Here is an 18,387-nt window from a genome sequence, read left to right on the forward strand (position 1 = left end):
AACCTCCCTATGGCACCTTTTTCAATATAGATGATAGATAAACGCCTTCAAAGATAGCAAAAAATAGAGTGAAGGGTAGTATAAGAAAAACATGCATGTTCCAACCACAAGCATGACCAAGGCTACTACGCACGTTGTAATGAACATGACCCCAACCACTGCAACCTCTGCACCACCAAACACCTAAAATTATCCTTGGAAACACAAAAGAATCGATAAAAACTACCAAATTCGGTTGTCAGATATAAATTCGTATATTCTTACCATATGCATTACCAAATTGTGTTCCATCCCGGAATCCTACGACAATTGCAAGGCAGATAACCATGAGAACATAGTTAACTTTAGGTGAATAGATCTAACCCTCGTAGTTTTGTGAGGTATGAACAATATTCACTCGAGGGAAGCAACTAAGAGCCATGGACTGTCTTATGATTGAGAATGTTGCCGTAATCAATGCTTGACTGGCTACAATGGCTGCTAAAGTGGCAACAATACGGCAGTTGGCTTCACTCCATCCTCATTTGATACAAGAAAAGGACGTTGCAAGTTACCAAACAATAAAGTAATTCATGGATTTCATTTAGTGAAGGGTAAAACAAGGCATGATATGGAGGACTACCATGTCGCAGAGTATAGGCATGTAGAAGATCATGATTTGGGGCTTTTTGCTATCTTTGACGGACATTTGGGACATGGCGTCCCATGTTACTTGCAATCAAATCTTTTTGACAACATTTTAAATGAGGTAGGTATGAAGTGCTCGTGCCTTGGATGGTCATCTCAAATTTTCTTGGACTTTTTGCAAGATTTTGTATTGCATTTCAACCTTTTTCGTAAATTTTTGAACTGATCAACTTTATTCAATTTTGTTAATGATGATGTTTTAATACATTTTTTAAACATTTTTTTAAAGGGTTTTATTAAAACTAGTGTAGATTCATCAAATTTGGGTTCATCAAGTACTGAGAGGGATCAAATTTCTTGAGGTGTAAATTTTTATTATTATTTGATCTCTCTTGGTATTTGAGAGATCCGGGTTTAAGATGGATCTATGCTATTTTATTTATTTTTTAGATATTGCCATATATATATGTAACAACATCTATGTAATACTGGGCTGTAGAGCACCTTGTTACTGTCGTGAAATTCCCAAGAAAATACTATATTTTTCTTTTGGTAAACTGACCTTCCAATTCATGAAGTAAAACTTATGATGAGTGTGCCTTTCGTCCCTAAATGTGTAAAATTTTTACAGCTAAGAATAACTGCAAGTAATATTGAGAATTTATAAAATTTAAATTTCTCAAAAAAAAAATGATATTAGTTTATTTAATAATATTACTGATTTAAAAATTTTAAATATTGTGTGGGGTTCAAAGATTTTAGGGTCTATTTTATTTATGGTGGTTGTGAAGGGTTGTTTTGCAAAAGACATTAATAATACATATATTTAGGTCAATAATTCTAAGCATTCACAATCCATGAAGCCAATTAAAGAGTTTGAAATGTATTTAAAAGCTAGGGGAAAATTAAAATACAAAAGTCAATAGTTAAAACCATTTCTAACCCATCACAATAGAAATTGGAATTTTACTTTGAATCAACTTTTTGTGAGTAATTTATAAACCATGGATATAATATTTTCCAAATACAAATTCCCTAGAACCTCTTGAAAGAGACTTTTAAATATCAATTTTCTTCATAAAATTTGAAAAAATTCAGTCATAAATGGTGCGAAAAAAGGTCTTGCCTACTACCACTACATATGGTTAATTCTAATTTTTTAACAGTGAATTACAAAAACACTATTAACAAAACTGCATGCAATGTTCATTATTGAAATGTATGGCATGGGCTAATTATACACCAACAATTTCAAACATTTACTCTCTATACCAAATAAAATAAAAATCAAATTTGTTAAAAAAAACTAATAAAAAATTAAAATAACAAAATTTATTTTATTACACAATTTTGATGGTACTCAATCCACTATTATTATTATGTATATAGATCTGGGTAAAATTGGATCCTGCTTCCGATATTAAATATGGGTCAAATTGGATCCTGCTTCCGATATTAAAGATGTAATGTAGAATAAGCCTAGAACCCAATGGCTATTGAGGCCATTGTACCTCAAAAAATTACACCGTACAAAACAATTATTCAAGTGACACCTTCCATTAATTCCATTTCAGCAAACAACAATCTCAGTTGTATACCATGAACCATGTCGTCAAAATTTTGAGGTTCAGGGTAAATAACCGAGATTGCTTTTGCTGAAACGGAATTGATGGGAGGTGTCGCTCGAATAGTTGTTTTGTACAATTTAATTTCTTGATGTACATTTGGATTACGTGGTTCATGGTATGTAACTGAGATTGTCGTTGCTAAGATGGAATTGATAGCAGATGTCTCTTGAATACTTGTATTGTACAGTGTAATTTCTCGATGTACATTGGCCTCAAATATAGAAAAGAAAGTATAGACACTAAGTGCTCACCTAGATGAGGATCTAAATTGGTGAGAGTTAGTCCTAGCTATTTAGTATTGTTTTTATATTACAGTACCATTTCCTATTAACATACGACAGAAGATAAGATAAGACTAGTTTTATTAATGGCAGTGGGTGACCAAAAGAGAGGTCGACGGGGCTCAAAAGTACACCAGTTACAACATACTGTGGAAGTGCCCATTACTTGTCATTAGGTATAGATGTAAAAAGTATAGGAGGGAGAAGAAGCATCCACATCTGTATCAATCACTCTGTAGCTACTGATGCGCTCCTTGATAATGTCACCTAGGGAGTGCCTGGGTAGTACCAATCTATAGTCTACATATTTAAATTAGTGCTGGAAAGGGGTTTAGCAAATTTCAGTCCTTTCATTAGTTGAGTAGGGTTTGATTCCCAACTTAAATCGTAATCTAGAATGAGATTCTTGATTTTGCCCACAATGAAACTCTCTAAATTAGCTAATTTGTAAGTCTATTTCAATTGTTACCAACCTATATCCTTTCTGAGCTGGATGATAGGTATCACGCCTCGTTACCAAATGCATATATTTTTTATTATCTTATTTTTGAGCCCTGGGGTTGGCTTGATTGGCCTTGGAGTTAGACATTGAACTTCTCAGAAATGGGATGTCACAAGTTCAACTCTTACAATTCCTTTGGGGTTATGCACTGTAATCAATGCTGATGGTCTACCTGGTTTACCATCTATGAATCATGGGGAATACTTGTAATCAAAATTCAACATCTATTTAAATTTTATAGTTGATTGTATTGTGACATGTATTGTTTTGCAATCGCTAGTCAATCAAAAATTAAAATTATACATTAAATTGGAGCAGGTTCAAAGTTTCTTTCCATTTTCCAAATTGCATATGTTTATCTCAATTCCCTAACTTGATTGTAACTTGTGAAACAATTTCATTTTCTCCTCTATTGGTTCTATTATGGTGTTTTTACTTGCATTGACTTCATGGGCTAATTTCCTGTGTTTTATCTTTGGCATATGATATATATTGTTAATTGTAACAATGATCTGTATCAATGACCAATATTTTTCTAGTTGTGATATATTGCCATGTCCATTTCTCAAACCTCAAAGGCGAAGATTCTCCAACATTTTACTTCTCACATATAATGAATTTCTTGTTTTTCCCCATCATATTTCTAGTTGAATATGTTTCATGCGTAAATCCACTATTTTTCAAATAGCTTAAACTGTTCATATATTTCCTATACTTATATGTTCATTTGTCTCTTGCACCTATCCAAAGAAAAAACGTCTAATAGTAGCATTACGTCATGGCATAAAGCAATAGTGCTTCCTTATTGCAAAAATTGCGTTTGTGACAAATCGTTATCATTTTTGATAATTTCCTTCATTTATATAAATATGATGGTTCTCAAATGACTCTTTAGAAAAAAAAATTGTATATTAGATGAGATTTCTGACTCTGATGCACATCCAGTAAAATGCTTTTACAGCTGATCTGCCATTCGTTGTATTGATTGTCACTTGCTATTTTCAAAGTTTCGTATGGTGTAAAATGCTAATTAAGTTTTTTTTTTTTTTTTTAACAGTAACGGATATCTTTTATTAGAAAAATCTGGTTTGACCAAGGTCTAAACACCCAGTTTTACATAACATTCCTTTCTATTTTCCTGCCTTAGGAGGTTCTGCAAGCTTGTAGACTGACACCTCTCCTCTGCACATTTTCCGGCTTAGGGACAAGGATTTTCGTGGCTTTGTTTGAAACCGCAAGCCTGTGAATCGACACCTCTTAGGACTCTGCGCATTTTCCGGCATAGGAACAAGGATTGCCGAGGATTTATCTGGAACCATTGAAGATCTTGGCACGTATTGGTTTGCTGTTCACTGTAGACTTATAGTTTTCTTTATCAGATCATTGCTATCCTTTGTGGAACCCTCCAAACGAGCCCAATGGCGTCGGCAGAGCCCTGTCCAGCAATATTCGTTTGTATAGTCCTCCAACCGTTCCTTTTCTGAGTGCAGTAACGTGACAAAGTCCAACTGATTGTTTAGGTGAGATGCATATGCCGCCTTCAGATTCGTTGGAGGAAAACTTGGCATTTGCAAAAAGGGGCTCCTCTGTTCCGAAATAATTTGCAGGCCTCCATCTTTTTCCAGCTGCAACTTCCCTGTGAGAATTTATTTGCTAAGGAGTAAGTTCCCCAAATTTTACCTGTACACCTCTTGCTGAGCCCTGTATCAGATGATGTGCCGAAGATATCAGTCTTGTTCCTCTCATGCTTGTTCAGTGTGGTATGATCCTTGCTTTCTGCTTCTTATTCTGATCTGCCCTTTAGCTAAGATATGCTATGTGGCTTAGCGCTGTTTCCATTGTAGTTTAGAGTTCCCGGTTCTAATAGGCAACCTTTGTTTGCCATTTCATCTGCCTCCCTATTCAGACTTCTGAGGATGTGATAAATTTTGTAGGAGGTGAAGTCTTGCAGGATTAGCTTCAGCCTATTCAGAGACTTATTGAGGATTGCATTGCTGAACTGGTCATCTGAATTGATCTTCCTAATGAGGATTTCGGAGTCTCCGAATGCTTGCCAGTCTTTGATGCCTTTATCCCGCACTATTTGGCAGGCTTTTGTGAGGGCGAGAAGCTCTGCCTGATTGTTTGTGGAAATGCCAAGCCCCCAGCAGAAATGGACCTTTCTGAGATTGTCTGCAAAGTATATGACTCCACCAGCTCCCGCAGCCCCCGGATTTCCTTTGGAGGCTCCGTCAAAGAAGATTGAAGTTGTGTTTTGCTTCTTCCACCAGTTCTGGAAAGCTGCTTCAGATTCTCTGATTTTCCATGAAGGAGAGGGGAGGGGAGGGGGAAGGGAGAGGGCTTTGCAAGAGGGATGAGGGCTGTGGAGGTTCAGCCAAGCCTTTTCAGAAGGGAGAAGGGAGGAGTCAGAGAAATGGGAGTGCTGGAGGACTGATTCTATGAGGAGGGCTTTAGCAATTGAGGCGGATTTAGCAGGAGAGCGAGAGGAATTATTGAAAATTAAATCATTCCGGGCCAGCCAAATTTCCCAGCTTACAAATTTAGGAATGGAAAGCCATATGTGAATCCACAAGGATTTATTTGGAATGGGATGAGGATAGTGATGAATCCATTCAGAAAAGAGAACAGCGATGGAGCTGTGATGGGGCGGGGAGACGGGCAGACCCAGAAGGGTTAATGTCCATACTTCTTTGGCAAAAACGCAGTCAATGAACAAGTGGGAGGCTGTTTCTCCTGAGTTCCTGCACAATGCACATCTATGGGGCCCAACAAAGTTTCGTTTTGCCAAGTTGTCCCCTGTGAGCTGTTTATTCTGAATGAGGGTCCAAAAGAAGAGATTGACTTTGGGAAGTCCCTTGGCACTCCATACCTGTTTCCAGAACGATGGCGTTCTCAGTCTATCTTTTTTGATCTACAGGGCAGAGTAACCCAAGGATGGTGTATAAAACCCAGTTTCACCCCACCCCCATCTATCAGCGATATTGCGGTGTATCGGCGCTGCATTTAGGAGCAGTGATTTGAGAATTTCAGTTTGGTGTTGAAACTGCGCTGGCACTGGAGGGATCGCCCATTCGATCCAATTTCCTTTGTTGTCCCACTCAGAGATATCATTCAACTTTCTTATTCCTGCATCGTGAAGCCAGTTTCTGATGTCCCGGATTTCTGCATGGGAGTTAAGAGGAGGGCTGTTCATGATGCGGTCTTTCCAGAGAAGGGTCTTCTCCCCATTGCCCGGGATGCGGTATAGATGTTTACTGAAACTGCTTATGCTTTTCCTGCAGAGATTCCAGGTGAGAGTGCCTGCTGAAGTATTATTTGCTGACAGGTGCCTGAGGGAGATCCCCTGCGCATATTTTGAGATGAACATTTCACTGACCTGATGTGTAGGATCTGAGTATATTTTCCACAGAAGCTTGCATCCAAGTAGCAGATTAGAGAGAGCAGGATCTCTGATCTGGAGCCCACCATCGAGAGTTGGCCGCTTGACTAGTTCCCAGTTTGCCAGATGAATTTTATTGTTGTTGCCTCCGCTCCTTTCCAGAGAAAGTCTCGTAGAAGACAGGAGATCTTATCCGTAATGTGTTTCGGGGCCAGAAGAAAGGAGGCTTGATAAATGGGAAGAGCAGATAAGACGGATTTAAGAAGGATAATTTTTCCTCCCTTGGTTAGCCAATAACCTCCCCAGGAAGTGATCTTGTCTTTAATTTTGCTTATGATGCCATGCCACAAAGATCTGTTATTGACTCCGGTTGTAAGGGGTAAGCCGAGATATTTGATGCTGTCCCATTGTGCGAAGCACTCAAATCCAAGGATCCGGGCTATATTATTGAGATTTTGTTGGCTCACATTCCATCTGAAGATTGAGCTCTTTCTGTTATTTATAACGGCTCCTGAAGCTCTACAGTAACATTTTAAAACAGCATTAAAATTGGCTGCGATTCTAGTAGAGGCTCCTCCTAGAAGAATGGAGTCATCTGCAAATAAAGCATGATTTATTGGGTTTAGATCATTTGCGATTCAGATTCCTGGGAGTTCTCCTGTGTTCATTTCCACAGCCAGCTTCCTGCTAAGAGTATCTGCCATGAGAATGTACAAGAAAGGTGAGAGTGGACAGCCTTGCCTTAATCCGCGCTGAGCTTGAAAGAAGGATGTTGGGCGTCCATTAACCATGGGGGCGATCCAGGGGCATGAGATGCAAGCTTTGATAAGATTGATGAACTGAGGAGGAAAGCCAAAGGATTGTAGGACTTTGAGAAGAAAGGAATGGTTGACTCTATCGAATGCGTTAGCCATATCAAGCTTGATCAGCATCCCCTTCTCTTTCCTCTGTTTGCTGGAATGGATGGCTTCCTGCACTTGGATGATATTGTCCAAGATATGTCTGCCTTTGACAAACCCCCCTTGGGCATTGGATATCAGCTTGTCCAGAAGGGGTTTAATTCTGTTTGCCAGAATCTTGGACAGTATTTTATAGGAGGCATTGCATAGGGAGATGGGCCTAAACCTGCTGAATGTTTCCGGGTTGACCTCTTTTGGTATCAGAGCGAGAAAGGTGGAGTTGGTGCCTCCCCCAATCTTGGCTTTCCCAAAGAAACCTTGTATCATTTCCAGCAAGTCTATTTTGATGATGTCCCAGCAAACTTTGAAGAAATGTATTGTGAAACCGTCTGGCCCAGGGGCCTTATCTGGTTCCATTGCCCAAATAACCTTGATGATTTCTTCTTCAGAAACTGGTTTCAGTAAAGCCTGATTGTCTTCATGGGTGATGAGGTGGGGAATATGAGAGAGAAGGTCCTCAATGTCTTCTTTGCTTCCTTCATGCCTTGTGCCATATAGATTTTTGAAATGGTTTTCAGCTGCAATTTTTATTTGGTCGAATTTATTATAGATCTGCCCTTCATCATTTTTAATCTCAGTGATATGATTCCGAGATAGGCGGGCTTTGTATTGTCGGTGGAAAAAGGCAGTATTTCGGTCTCCTGCCTTTAGCCAGAGGCTGCGAGATTTAAGTCTCCAGTGCTCTTCTTCCCTTCTGCAGGATTGGTGGATGTTTCTTTGGAAGGCTGCTTCTTTATTTAAAATTTCCGGGGTAATGTTGAGCCCTTCCATATCAATTTGCAAGGTTTCCAGCTGCTGAACATCGAGTTTTCTCTGCTGGATGGTGGGGTTATGGATTTTCCTTAGCCACTCTTTTAGAGATTTTTTGGTGGCTTTTAATTTTTGCTCCCAAACAAAACTTGGGGATCCGTTGATGGGGATATCCCAAGCTGATTGGATCGTGTCCTTGAACCCTTCTTTTTCAATCCAAAGAGGACTGAATTTGAAGGGAATGGGGCCAAGATCTTCTTCAGGAGCCAAAAGGAGTTGGATTGGCTTGTGATCCGAGGAAAGCTTGGGGAGAATTTTTGTTGATATGAGAAACTTTTCCATCAGCAGGGAACTTTGAATTAGAAATCTGTCCAGCCGGGCAGCGATGTGGTCAGACCCAGATCTGTTGTTGGTCCAAGTATATTTGCCTCTCACCGGGGCAAAATCAAGTAGATCTCTCTGCTGCATTATTTCCTCTACCAATGGGAGCAACTGATCTCTGCTGCTGTTTCCCCCCCTTTTTTCTTTTGGCTTCATGACTAAGTTGAGATCTCCTCCCAGGACAATGTTGTTTAGGGAGTGTTGATCTAAGAAGGCCGAAAGAGTATTCCAACAGTCTCTTTTTTCTACATAATTTACAGGAACATATAAATTGAATAAAGCTATAGTTAACTTACTTTCTAAATGCTTGAGCTCCATGAAGATCCAGTGCTGGGTCTCATGGGAGTTTGACAGGTGAAACTAATCTTCCGACCAGAGAGTTGTAACGCCCCCCGAGGTTCCCCTTGAGCTGACTGCTATGCCATCGTTCTTCTTCCATTTAGATTTGCTGATATCCTTGAGGGCTTGCCCATCGATTAAAATGCTAATTAAGTATTTTAATGCTAACAAGTATCTCTGATAATAATGGAGCCGAAGTTCTGGACAGACCCAGAAAGTGCCATCAAGAATGCATACAACCGGACTGATGGGAAAATTTTAGCAAAGGCAGCTGATTTAGGGCCCGGTGGCTCCACAGCAGTCACTGCTATTTTAGTTGATGGGAAAAAACTCTTTGTAGCAAATACAGGGGATTCCAGCGCTGTTATATGTAAAAACGGCATTGCTATTGAGCTGACTGTTGATCATGAGCCAAGTATTGAATGCCAAAACATCGAGAGGGGTGGATTTGTGACACTCCTGCCGGGTACCACTACAAATGTTGTGCAGAGATTAATTTTAATGAGAACATGCTTAAATAATTTTTTGATTTGTAACTTTATAATTCTATCTTAATGGTCTGGCTCAAGAGTAACATTTGAATGGTCACAGGAGAAACTGTATACTTAATGGCGTTTTTTTTTTGATATATTAGGAGATGTACCTCGAGTTCATTTAAGTTCAAAACCAGATGTGAGAGACACGACCACAGATGCAACCACAAAATTTCTCATTTTGGCTAGTGATGGATTGTGGAAGGCAAGGCATTTTTTCCAATCATTTACTTATTTGCATAGTTACTGTTAGATGCATATTTTTTTTCGCAAACTCATCTCATGGGAGAAAGCATCTAGGAAATTTTTTGATTACTGTATTGTCATTAATTTTACTCGAATACTTCATCTGAATACCAGAGAGGTTCTTTTTTGAAGTTCTTAAAGAAAGATGCCCCAAGTAACTGCATTGCAAAGAGAGGATTTCCTTTCCCTAGGTGCCAGATCCGAGGGGCATTTATCTGCCCAGTCCCTGGAATTGCACGTAGTGTCACCCCTTAACTTATGGTATAGGAATGCAGAAAACTGTAGCGAGAATGGAGGTAAGGTGGTTGGCTTAACATTCCGTCGACCTCACCAGTTGAATCAAAGATGCATTATATTATTACAAATTAGCAATGTATACATGGGCAAGAATTCTCTTCTAATCGAATAGAATGCTAAAACAGATAGTATGTGGAAGCAGAATGATAAGTCAAGCAAATTGATAAAATGTGTGTATTGAACCTCATAGCTATCCCCTTTCTCCAAGACCTTCACAAAACAAATTTGCAATTTGCCTATTTCAGACATAATCAGCCTTTGAATGCGTAATGATTCCTGCTGTGTTGGCAATGCTTCCAAATCAGAATCAAATACTTGCAGACAGAACTTTTATTTTCAACTTTGCCATACTGCTGCAAATGTTTGGTAATCCTCCGTATCTCTTCCAACGTTGGTGAATGAATGCCGCTTTTGTGAATAGATTCAAGTACAGTTTTTTGTTCCAGCGTTGGCTTCCATCGATGAGTGGAGCCTCTCGTTGTATTTTTCCCTACAGAGATGGATAGATGAATTAATATAAGAAAAAGAGATGGATCAACAAAATTCAAAAACACAGGCAGATCCATAAATCTAGCACTCTAAAAAAACAATAAATACCTGATAGTTTTCTGGTCATTGTTGGGTTATTGTAGCCTTCATATTATTCACTAGCAATTGTCCCAAAAGGTACAAAGAGAGGCTGATAGGATTATTAAATTGGAATTGTTGAATTTTTCTAGAAGAGATGTTGCGCTGGTTAAAGGCTTTCTAATTGTTTTTTATTATAGTAAAATTATGTTAAATTGGCAACTAGGGCCAAACTCCATGTGGGTCGGCTTATTTATGGCAGCTGATATTTTTATTGGATCCCTCTCGTCGAGAGGTGTAGGATTGATCCAAAGATCATCCGATTCCGATAAGTATTTATGGAGATATGAATTTATTTTGTTTATGTAATTATAGTCAAGCCGACTAGCTCTTATGTAGGCTCTAGAAGCCCAGCCCACGTGTCTATTCAACCTCTACATTTTTAGTATAAATAGATGAGGATTTTATGTCATTTAAACACATATTCTTGAGTGATCTCCTCCTCTCCACGTCTTGGGTTTTTGGAGAAGGAGTGATACACCAAGAGTGATATGTTGGCCTTATGAAAATGCCCTAGCCGCAGTACAACGCAGTCATGGTAAAACGCTGGTTATGGAGACAGTCATTCCACAAGGCATTCAACGTATCTATTTCGTTGTCATATGGAAGCACCGCAGTACAATCTTAATGCTGTTCCGCAGTGATGAAGCAAAGGAACACCGTCATATAATATAGACTTCAGCCTTATCCTCTTTTATGCTTATAGACTTCGTGATATCCTCTTTTATGCTTATAGACTTCGTGAAAATGAGATCCTGGTAGGCTAACTAGAGTTATTTAGGCTATTGTTTTCACAACTGCGATTAATAGATACATTTCCTCAACCCACAAGGTCAGCTTGCTCTTTCTTGCACTGAGGGACGTGCAGGTCTATCGGGAAAATTCCATCAACCCGAGTTCCAATCGCAGGAAGAGCCATTAAAGCGGGTCGCAGCCCTAATTTGATCTGTTCCGGATTTGGAGAGCTAGAGATCGATTACTGTGTTAGGCAGCCATGCGGAAGCGCGAGCGCGAGAATCCCTGTGCTATCTGTGGGCATTATCACAAATTTGAAGAGGGAGAAGTGTGCACCGTTCGCGAGCATCAATTGCAGGGAGCCAACGAGAAATCTGCCCACGCACCCAGTGCGCTTCCCTCAGAGTTTTTAGTGGACTTTCTCTATGTTGGTAGCTACGACAATGCATCCAGAGCCGAGCTTCTCAAGATCCAAGGAATCACTAGGATACTCAATACGGTGCCCAAGTGCCAAAATCTATATAAGAATTCCTTCACTTACCACTGCCTTAAAGAAGAACAAACTTTACCTTTCAACGAGGCTGTTGACTTTATTGGGCAGAGAGACCATGCTGGCAAATTCCGCAGCAAAGGAAGGGCTGATCAGCAGCCCTATACACAGTAATAAGGAGGCCCTGATACGTTGATAAAAAGGAGACCAGATCTGCTGTTCAAGTCGCAGTCCAACCATGAGTTCTAACCACAGTTGAAGTAAGGATTCTGTTGTGCCCTAGATGCAGTAGAAGGAACCAGAATGCAGCAAGGTTAAGGGATTGTTTGAGCATCCCTTGTGCAACCATTTGAGAGTGGTTTCTTCTTGTTAGAAGGCCGAGTTAAATGGAGCAGTGGAACAAACTTGTTGAGGTATCATTGGAAGAACAAGTATAACGTTTATGCTGCTACAGGAAAACTATGTGTTAGGCCGCAGGCCATAACACCACAGTCAAGCTTTTTGTATGGGTATGTGAGGGCTCAGATCATTAGCATAATACATGGAGCTGTCGTGTCTAATATTGTTGAGATCTCAAGCTATTAGATGGTTGTATGACACTGCTGTAATGTGAGATGGACATAGCTATTGTCATGGGTTAGTATGACTATGTTGAGGGTATGTCAGATGACAAGGATGCAGCAAGGTGATGGTTGCAGCATGATGGGGCAACAAAGTGATGATGGATGTTGTTGATGAGTGCAGCATATAAGTCATTGAGTGCAGATCATTGATCTAAGAGCAGCTCAATGATTGGAGCAGCAACATGAAGTGCATAACATGGTCATGATAAGTGCAGGATGGTGCAACAAGAGGACAAGATGCAGCACCTTAAGAATCAGTTGAAGCAGAATGTCTTCAATTGATCTCATTGTTATACTAAATGGTCTTTGCTCAGATCTAGATAAGTCAAAGTGTTGACTTCTGTTGTAAATATACTATCTCTCTCTCTCTTTCTCTGCTGAAATTTGAAGATAAAAGAAGATTTGATCAAAGGGTTTCCCCACACATTGTGGGGTTTGTCCCTGGCTTGCGCCACATCTTGTGTCCTCTTGTCTTGGCTTGTCTTCTACGTTTTATATTTATGTTCTATCTGCAGTTTATCATAATGATGATGTGATTGCTAACTGTGAAAATTTAAATAAATTGCTCTAGCATAGAACATACCTAATCTTAACATGGTATCAGAGCAGAGGTGAAGACAATGCCCAAGCAAGAGTGAAAGAGCAATCACCGAAGACAATTGGGACAAGACAAAAGGATCAATAGGTTCCTCATAATTCACCTAGGGTGAAGTCGAACCAGAGAATGTTATCAGAATGGCGCAGTGGAAGTTTCTGATGGCCCATCTAATGATCACTTCATTGGGAAGTTCGGATCTAAGGGTGGAAGGAAAAGCGGATGCCTTGTTGAAATAAGTTCGGCCGTTGTGCATGGTAGAGACACATCTCTTGATCAAGATAACAATCATTCCTGAGACATATTCTATGATCAAAAGAATGACTGGTAATGCAGGTCATCAAGGAAATGATCGACTCTTCCTCGAAAGCAAGGAACCCCAAATCTCTTTTATGTACCTGATCGAACCTGATGTCCATCTCGGAAATGGAAGTCAAAGGTTGCAGGGTGGCACTTATCGATGGAAAGGTACGTGTTTGAAAATAGATCTTTTAAAGATGTTTTTGAGTTCAGGGTTGTATCAAGTTACAGGAAGTCCACTGGGGACCATGTCCATTGACTCAGCGTCTATGAGTCAAATGGTGACTAGGATGCCTGAATTCAAAAGGAAGCATGAAGGTACATGTCTGAAATGTACCAAAGGAAAATATTATAAGGGTACCATTCCCCTTATGCAGCAGGTTCACAGGTTTGGAACAACCCGAGGAGTTTGAGAATCATGATCAAGGAATCTCATGTATATAGGTGGAAGAAAGCCCTCTATGGCTTGAAGAAAAACACCTCAGGCATAATATGAGAGGATTGATAGTTGTCTAATGCAGCTGAGATTCACTAGGAGTGAAACCGATCCAAACCATTACTCAAAGGTTGTGGATGATAAACCTCTCGTATCGGCACCTATGTCTGACAGGTGCAGACCCTCTCATTTATAGGAGACAGAGGGAGTTGGATTTTGAATGTGGGAAGATAAGATGCAAGCTTGTGACTGCCTCGAGGATCTTAACTTTTAGAAGTTATATGGTAATAATGTCGGACCAGATTTGGGAAATGCCTCTGAGTTTCATAAACTCATTCACGTTGATGTTCTTGGAGAACCTCCGTCCAGACATCTATGTTGCAGTTAGCATGGTGAGCTCATATTTGGCTGAGCCTCACTAGATTGGTGCCAAGAATCTTCTAAGATATCTTCAGGGCACAATCTCTCATGAATTGAGATACACTGCCGGAAATATGAAACCACATGATTATTCGAATGATGAGTGGGCAGGAAGTATGGAGGATCACTAGAGCACTTCTCAGTGCTGTTTGGAATCTGCCTTGATATCCTGGAAGAGCAGGAAGCAGAAGTTGGTGACTCTGAGCACCACCAAGGCAGAATACATTGCTGATAGTATGGCCTTCTGTGAGGCAGTCTGGTTGCTGAAGCTCTTCAGTGAGCTGTTTGTACACATGATGAATACCACTGTGAATCTCTGTGACAACCAGAGATGGGATTTGATTATTAAGGAATCCCGTATTTGACAATTGCTCCAGCAGATAGACATCAATTACTTCCTTATCTGGGATATGGTAAGTCGATGATCAAGGAGGCTCCATCACACTGAGATGATGTACAGGACAGAGCCCTGAGGAAAGATCAAATTTGTGATTTTCCCAAACGACTTGGAGTCGTCGAGAGACCTTTGTAAAAGGGTCCTGCATGCTGCATACATTGAGCTCTAGGAGATTTGGGGGGCTTGCAGTTCTATTGGAGCAACATACGACCACAGGGTGACTTACCCTCCCCTGGTGGTGCGCATTGAAACAAGATGATTCGCTCTCTTGTGGGACAAGATGATTCGCTCTCTTGTGGGACAAGATGATTCACTCTCTTGTGGGACAAGATGATTCACTCTCTTGTGTAGCAGGATGATTAGTTCTCCTCTGAGGCCTGGATTGATGTGTTCTCCATGGCGATTGTAGTAGGATTGATGTGTTCTCCTGTGAGGCCTGGATTGATGTGTTCTAGATGGCGTTTGTAGCAGGATTGATGTGTTCTCCTGTGAGGCCTGGATTGATGTGTTCTCCATGGCAGCCTGGATTGATGTGTTCTCCATGGCGATTGTAGCAGGATTGATGTGTTCTCCTGTGAGGCCTGGATTGATGTGTTCTCCATGGCAGCCTGGATTGATGTGTTCTCCATGGCGATTGTAGCAGGATTGATGTGTTCTCCTGTGAGGACAGGATTGATTAAGTTCTCCTGTCGAGGCTTCCTACCCATGCAGTCTGGGACCCATGGGAAGTACCTCTCATCTGATCAATGAGCAGGGAAATGAAGTTAGGGACCATAGTAATACCGATGGAGCATCGTTGTATCTATCGTACTCCCTACAATAGGATGTCCTCCATTGATTTGGGATCAATGATATTGGTATGGGACCAGTGGTAGGAGTTGTACATGCTATGACACTGACTTCGGGTCAGCTGAGACTGGTCTGGGACCAGTGGTACATACTCCGAGACTGACTTCGTGTCAGTGCAGTATTGGTCTGGGACCAGTGAGAGTGGTACATACTATGACGCTGACTTCGGGTCGGTTGAGATTGGTCTGAGACCAGTGGTACACTCTCTGAGACTGCGATACTGGTCTGGGACCAGTGGTAGGAGTGGTACTTACTATGAAGCTGACTTCGAGTCAGTTGAGACTGGTCTGGGACTAGTGGTATGCACTCTGAGACTGACTTCAGGTCAGTGGAGAATGATATGACTCATTCTCGATCAATTCTTCTTCTTCATAGTTCAGCGGAGATGAGCAGAGCAGAGCCAGCAGAGCAAAGCTAGCAGAGTTGAGCTGAGCAGAGCAGAGCCAGCAGAGCTGAGCAGAGTAGAGCAGAGCCAGCAGGGCTAAGCAGAGTTGGGCAAAACAGTGCAGGGCACTGATGGCAGAGATAGTACGGTCGTACACATGGATCAGCGGATGGAGTTCCCCCTAGTTGAGAGGGAGTGTTAAATTGGCAACTAGGGCCAAACTCCATGTGGGTCGGCTTATTTATGGCAGCTGACATTTTTATTGGATCCCTCTCGTCGAGAGGTGTAGGATTGATCCAAAGATCATCCGATTCCGATAAGTATTTATGGAGATATGAATTTATTTTGTTTATGTAATTATAGTCAAGCCGACAAGCTCTTATGTAGGCTCTAGAAGCCCAGTTGACGTGTCTATTCAACCTCTACATTTTTAGTATAAATAGATGAGGATTTTATGTCATTTAAACACATATTCTTGAGTGATCTCCTCCTCTCCACGTCTTGGGTTTTTGGAGAAGGAGTGATACACCAAGAGTGATATGTTGGCCTTATGAAAATGCCCTAGCCGCAGTACAACGCAGTCATGGTAAAACGCTGGTTATGGAGACAGTCATTCCACAAGGCATTCAACGTATCTGTTTCGTTGTCATATGGAAGCGCCGCAGTACAATCTTAACGCTGTTCCGCAGTGATGAAGCAAAGGAACGCCGTCATATAATATAGACTTCAGCCTTATCCTCTTTTATGCTTATAGACTTCGTGATATCCTCTTTTATGCTTATAGACTTCGTGATATCCTCTTTTATGCTTATAGACTTCGTGAAAATGAGATCCTGGTAGGCTAACCAGAGTTATTTAGGCTATTGTTTTCGCAACTGCGATTAATAGATACATTTCCTCAACCTACAAGGTCAGCTTGCTCTTTCTTGCACTGAGGGACGTGCAGGTCTATCGGGAAAATTCCATCAACCCGAGTTCCAATCGCAGGAAGAGCCATTAAAGCGGGTCGCAGCCCTAATTCGATCTATTCCGGATTTGGAGAGCTAGAGATCGATTACTGTGTTAGGCAGCCATGCGGAAGTGCGAGCACGAGAATCCCTGTGCTATCTGTGGGCATTATCACAAATTTGAAGAGGGAGAAGTGTGCACCGTTTGCGGGCATCGATTGCAGGGAGCCAACGAGAAATCTGCCCACGCACCCAGTGCGCTTCCCTCAGAGATTTTAGTGGACTTTCTCTATGTTGGTAGCTACGACAATGCATCCAGAGCCGAGCTTCTCAAGATCCAAGGAATCACCAGGATACTCAATACGGTGCCCAAGTGCCAAAATCTATATAAGAATTCCTTCACTTACCACTGCCTTAAAGAAGAACAAACTTTACCTTTCAACGAGGCTGTTGACTTTATTGGGCAGAGAGACCATGCTGGCAAATTCCGCAGCAAAGGAAGGGCTGATCAGCAGCCCTATACACAGTAATAAGGAGGCCCTGATACGCTGATAAAAAGGAGACCAGATCTGCTGTTCAAGCCGCAGTCCAACCATGAGTTCTAACCACAGTTGAAGTAAGGATTCTGTTGTGCCCTAGATGCAGTAGAAGGAACCATAATGCAGCAAGGTTAAGGGATTGTTTGAGCATCCCTTGTGCAACCGTTTGAGAGTGGTTTCTTCTTGTTAGAAGGCCGAGTTAAATGGAGCAGTGGAACAAACTTGTTGAGGTATCATTGGAAGAACAAGTATAACGTTTATGCTGCTACATGAAAACTGTGTGTTAGGCCGCAGGCCATAACACCACAGTCAAGCTTTTCGTATGGGTATGTGAGGGCTCAGATCATTAGCATAATACATGGAGTTGTCGTGTCTAATATTGTTGAGATCTCAAGCTATTAGATGGTTGTATGACACTGCTGTAATGTGAGATGGACATAGCTATTGTCATGGGTTAGTATGACTATGTTGAGGGTATGTCAGATGACAAGGATGCAGCAAGGTGATGGTTGCAGCATGATGGGGCAACAAAGTGATGATGGATGTTGTTTGATGAGTGCAGCATATAAGTCATTGAGTGCAGATCAGTGATCTAAGAGCAGCTCAATGATTGGAGCAGCTCAGTGATAGAAGCAGCAACATGAAGTGCATAACATGGTCATGATAAGTGCAGCATGGTGCAGCAAGAGGACAAGATGCAGCACCTTAAGAATCAGTTGAAGCAGAATGTCTTCAACTAATCTCATTGTTATACTAAATGGTCTTTGCTCAGATCTAGATAAGTCGAAGTGTTGACTTCTGTTGTAAATATACTATCTCTCTCTCTCTTTCTCTGCTGAACTTTGAGATAAAAGAAGATTTGATCAAAGGGTTTCCCCACACATTGTGGGGTTTGTCCCTGGCTTGCGCCACATCTTGTGTCCTCTTGTCTTGGCTTGTCTTCTGCGTTTTATATTTATGTTCTATCTGCAGTTTATCATAATGCTGATGTGATTGCTAACTGTGAAAATTTAAATAAATTTCTCTAGCATAGAACATACCTAATCTTAACAAATTATATTGATAATTCATTGGTTTTACTTTCAAAAGCTTGAAGGAATTTGAAGAGCAGGTATAGAATTG

At 40.9% G+C, this 18,387-nt stretch overlaps 2 protein-coding genes and 1 pseudogene across 2 annotated transcripts; all 3 read left to right on the forward strand.

Moving 5' to 3' along the window:
• The first annotated feature begins 532 nt into the window (after positions 1–532).
• LOC149249906 (putative protein phosphatase 2C 44) lies at positions 533–9,632 on the forward strand. Its single transcript, XM_089453513.1, has 3 exons — positions 533–748; positions 9,039–9,312; positions 9,481–9,632. Exons 1-3 carry the CDS (start codon positions 611–613, stop codon positions 9,630–9,632), a joined length of 564 nt encoding a protein of 187 aa, XP_089309639.1. The 5' UTR covers positions 533–610.
• Positions 9,633–11,543: 1,911 nt separating this feature from the next.
• On the forward strand, positions 11,544–11,948 carry LOC149249907 (protein-tyrosine-phosphatase IBR5 pseudogene; annotated as a pseudogene).
• A 4,903-nt stretch (positions 11,949–16,851) lies between these two features.
• On the forward strand, positions 16,852–17,256 carry LOC149249908 (protein-tyrosine-phosphatase IBR5-like). The gene has a single exon (XM_089453514.1). The coding sequence runs from the start codon at positions 16,852–16,854 to the stop codon at positions 17,254–17,256; it is 405 nt and encodes a 134-aa protein (XP_089309640.1).
• The last annotated feature ends 1,131 nt before the right edge of the window (positions 17,257–18,387 follow it).

The sequence above is a fragment of the Pinus tabuliformis genome, chromosome 7, assembly GCF_031772625.1.
Source record: "Pinus tabuliformis cultivar Carrire ecotype Pingquan chromosome 7, CPIR1, whole genome shotgun sequence".
In the NCBI taxonomy this organism is placed as follows: Eukaryota; Viridiplantae; Streptophyta; class Pinopsida; order Pinales; family Pinaceae; genus Pinus; species Pinus tabuliformis.